The following is a 4,065-nucleotide window of genomic DNA, read 5'->3' as shown; positions in this document are numbered from 1 at the left end:
CACAGACAGGAAAAAAAGCATTACAGTGCAGCAAGTTCTTCACAAATTAAAAGTCTCGGGTCAACCAAAATGCTCGACGCATAGGGGTAAAGCATATTAGGATTGGTAAGACATGAGATGCTGATAGTTAATTGTTGTTCATGTGATGGCTATTTCAGCCAAGTTGTTTTAATTCAATGAATAACAATCAGGAGCTACTAAGAATCATTAACGTTTAGGTTGACAGATATTTTGCATTACCACCCCAACACCGTCTTCATTGGCTGTGCACACATGCTCGGATTTGCATCCCCTAAAGTAAGGGGCGTGACTATGTTCGAGGATGATAGACCTCCTCCTTGCACCAATATGGAATCACATCTGAATAGACAAAAGACAGTATGACACTGCTTATTGCACAATCAAATTCCAGGATACAACACAAATATTAAACACAAATCATACACCTCGGAAAACACAGGAATACACATAACATGTCAACAATAGAATATAGTTCAATGTTAAGTCATTACACCGCGCATGAAAGAACACAACAACAACAATGTCAGAATAGCTGTTACAGGTCACATAACAAAAGGGTCCTCTAAACGTGGTATCACTGAAGATAGTCACCCCAAGTTTGCAAAAGAAACTAAATTGTCTTTAATACTGGGAAGCACCAGTAGAAGACCTGCAAAAAATAAGGGTTGTGGGAATGCCTTGGGTATAAACATCAAAGACTTCAGATGTTATCACGCAGCGCAGGAGAGAAACGTGGAATACAGGGTTCCCAATCTCTACTGTTGTCCAAGGCAGGCGTCTGCCGCCCCACAACGTTGCCGGAACCACAAACATCAGGCACCAATCGAGGCTTTTTGCAGCTGCGCGTGTTGTGACCAAGCCCCTCACAATTACTGCATGTAATCACGCTTCGCTTTTGTTCTGTTTTGGACGGCATTCCTTTTGTTCTACATTTCAACGGATCTCCAACAACGCTATCGCTTTCTGAAAGAGCAGCATGATCTTCATTCACGGTAGGGTTGTATTTCATGGAACATTTTTTCAACTTCTCAAGTTCAATCATTGCGGCATTGAACCCTTCAGGAGACTCTGCGTATCGTGAACATGCCTTTCCAGCTTCAATTAGGAGGGAAGCATACCTTGGGCTCTTTGCCAATGAGGTGTTCTGAACTTGTACACATGATGGGACAATGGTTGTCTCACCCACTTCCCTGGTCCATCGCTTGTTTATTAGACAAGTTGGGAATTCTATGATCAATTCATATTTAAAAACACAGAACAAGTGAGCACATGGAATGCCGTCCGATTCATACATCTTGCACGAGCATGACCATTGGGGGTTGCCTTTGTTGCCGCAATAGTCAACCGACCACCGCCGTTCAACTTTGTCATACTGTCCCACATAAAACACTATGGCGTCTGCGTTAGGAAATGGGAACCTCTGATGTACAACAAACCTATCCCCAAAATTTATCTGAGATTTAATCATGATAAATATGTCATGACTGAATGTTTTACAAGCCTCCACCTCCAACTTTCTCATGTGCGTATCAAACACGGGGGTACTGTTTCTCACCTTAAAGTTGTTCAGCTAGACGCGGTCCCTTATACGTCTCTGTTTCCACTCCAACCGTCCATACACAGCAGAAACAGTTGTGCTGGGGTCTAAACGCTTCTTAAATTGACAATTCATGCCCTCGCATCTCTGTGTGCTGCACATTCCTCCATAAAAACTACCTCTGAAAAACGACTCAGCCCACCGGGTCCGCTTCTTATACAGAGCAGTAACCCATTCATTATTTTCCATCTGGTGCATCTCAACAGCCTCACGCCACTGGGCCTCCCATTCTGGCACTGTAAGAGATGCATAGATAAATTTAGAGAAACACTTGATGGCTTCTACATTATTCAGGTTCTGACCAATGTTTCTGCCTATGTGCCACGCACACAACCGGTGACGTGCTTCTGGCATCAAGCGCTCCAATACACTCTTTATCGCCTCATCCCCGTCAGTGATGACAGACATAGGTTTCTTATATTTCATTGAGACAAGGAACATATTAAAAACCCAGTCGTACGTTTCCTCTTTCTCATCACCCACAAGTGCAAACCCAAACACAATTGTTGCTCGGTGATTGTTGCAGCCGACAAACAACACCAAAGGCTGCCTGTACCTGTTTGTTTTGTATGTGCTGTCGATGATTAATACATCACCGTAAGCGGTGTAGTCTAGCAAAGACTGATGGTCCCTCCAAAACATGTTTTTAAGTCTGCCCTCAGTATCAACGGTGTGCTCGAAGAAGAATTTCGTCTCTCTTGCAGACCTAGCTCTCAAGCTTCTTATAGCAGTTTGTGCATCACCTTCTGCATTATCTGTAATATTTTTCCTACCAAGCTTGTTGTACAGATCTTTAAGCGTAAACCGCATGTTATTATATCCACCTGCCTGGTAAGAAAGAAATTCATACGCTCTGCTAATGGGAACTTGAACTTCACTCAACGATTGAACCTGGGCAAGGTCGTGGTCCTCTACTTTCCGATGAGACCGAAGGAAATGCACTTCGTTTGGACGGCACAAATCATGATTGTGCAGCGTTACAAATTCACATACAAAGTACTTCTTACGCCTTAGGCACCACTTTACAACAAACTTGGCAGTACACCTGCATCTAGTCTGCCTGTAACCCCTACGCAACATGTGGTTTCAGCGTTTGGTTTCTTTAATGTCCACTGGTCGCTTTTTCTCAGCAACTTCAACGGGATTTCGACGCTTTTTGGGGTTTACTCCAGCTTTAGAACACTCTCACTCCCTTCGATACACAAAGTCACTGGTACGGTATCTGTACATTTTTGATTTCCTTGTGCTGAACCCACGTACGTGTGCGTAATAGTTGTAAAACTTGCCTGCTGCCTCGTAGTCTTCAAACAATAGATCGGATACATCGTCATATGTGATGTCTCTGATATTTAACCTATTAAACTTATCCCCTGTAGACGGTTCTTTCATATTCAACACAATGTCATCTATCAAATCATTTGACAAATCAATCTCCGTTGCTGATGATGCCACACCTGTGGAATTAACTGGCCCAACAAATTCATACTTTGGAACTCGGGTGGAACCAGATGGGGACTGTTCCAACCCGCATACTGACGCTTCGTATTCAGAATCGTCATGTAATGACTCATCAGTAATGTACAAGTGGTCAGTCGAACAAAGCCAACTTTCGTCCAAGTCGTCATCTGTATCGACCATTATGCCAAGACAATATCAGAGTATCATCGATGCTGTTGACATTAACCTGGACAGGAAAACAACCAATGATATAATTACACTTCCATGACAGGGTACAATACAATTACCATTTACAGTTCATCATCTATTTCACATCGATCATAGTAAGTCGAAAGAACTAGTAACAATTGTCTTATTCCAATAATATCACAGCTAATCCTTCAAAAAACAAATTTCTAGCATCCCACCACCCTCAGGATCTCATGTTTATTCCAACACAGAGCATTGTTAGGATCAAACCAAGTACTACATGAAACTACAATTCGGTTTCAACAAGGATTTGTACTACATTTCAACTCTACAAGCTAATTTATGTATATGCAAAGTGAAATATGGGTGCCGTGAAAGATAGCAAAAAGTCTCCACACTTCCATTCAGAAACAGATACAACAACTGCATCCATATTTCCGCATGATTCATAAACCATGACTATCAAAAACCACAATTCTCACTTGCTAATCATAAAGCACCAAAATTTGCAACCAGCAAATTCAAACTTCAATATACAAAACGCCCCAATTCCAAGCAAAATTAAACAACCAAGCTAATAAACACGCAAAACATACAGTCTTCACTGTAAAAAGCAGAACCCAACAAACCAAAACAAACATAACTACCAGATGGAGAGGACGACGAAGACGAAATAGTTTTTCCGATGATGACGCCCACAACAGTCACTTGCTTCGATCTTCTCACTCCCTTTCGGTCACCCCGCTCAATCAACCATTTCACTCGATCTGGTTTACTTCTTCACTGTTTAGCCCTCATTG

General features: G+C 42.1%; 1 protein-coding gene across 1 annotated transcript; it reads right to left on the bottom strand.

The window, feature by feature from the left end:
* Positions 1 to 1,591: 1,591 nt before the first annotated feature.
* On the bottom strand, positions 1,592 to 2,698 carry LOC101313164 (protein FAR1-RELATED SEQUENCE 5-like). Its single transcript, XM_004308446.1, has one exon. It carries the CDS (start codon positions 2,696 to 2,698, stop codon positions 1,592 to 1,594), a length of 1,107 nt encoding a protein of 368 aa, XP_004308494.1.
* Between the last annotated feature and the right edge of the window lie 1,367 nt (positions 2,699 to 4,065).

The sequence above is a fragment of the Fragaria vesca genome, linkage group LG7 (genome assembly GCF_000184155.1).
Source record: "Fragaria vesca subsp. vesca linkage group LG7, FraVesHawaii_1.0, whole genome shotgun sequence".
NCBI lineage: Eukaryota > Viridiplantae > Streptophyta > Magnoliopsida > Rosales > Rosaceae > Fragaria > Fragaria vesca.
The sequence above is the reverse complement of the archived record's forward strand: the minus strand, read 5'-3'. Positions and strand labels throughout refer to the sequence as shown.

Excerpts from the sequence above, each read along its gene's own strand:
- LOC101313164 (XM_004308446.1), bottom strand. The coding sequence starts at position 2,698 with ATGTTGCGTAGGGGTTACAGGCAGACTAGATGCAGGTGTACTGCCAAG.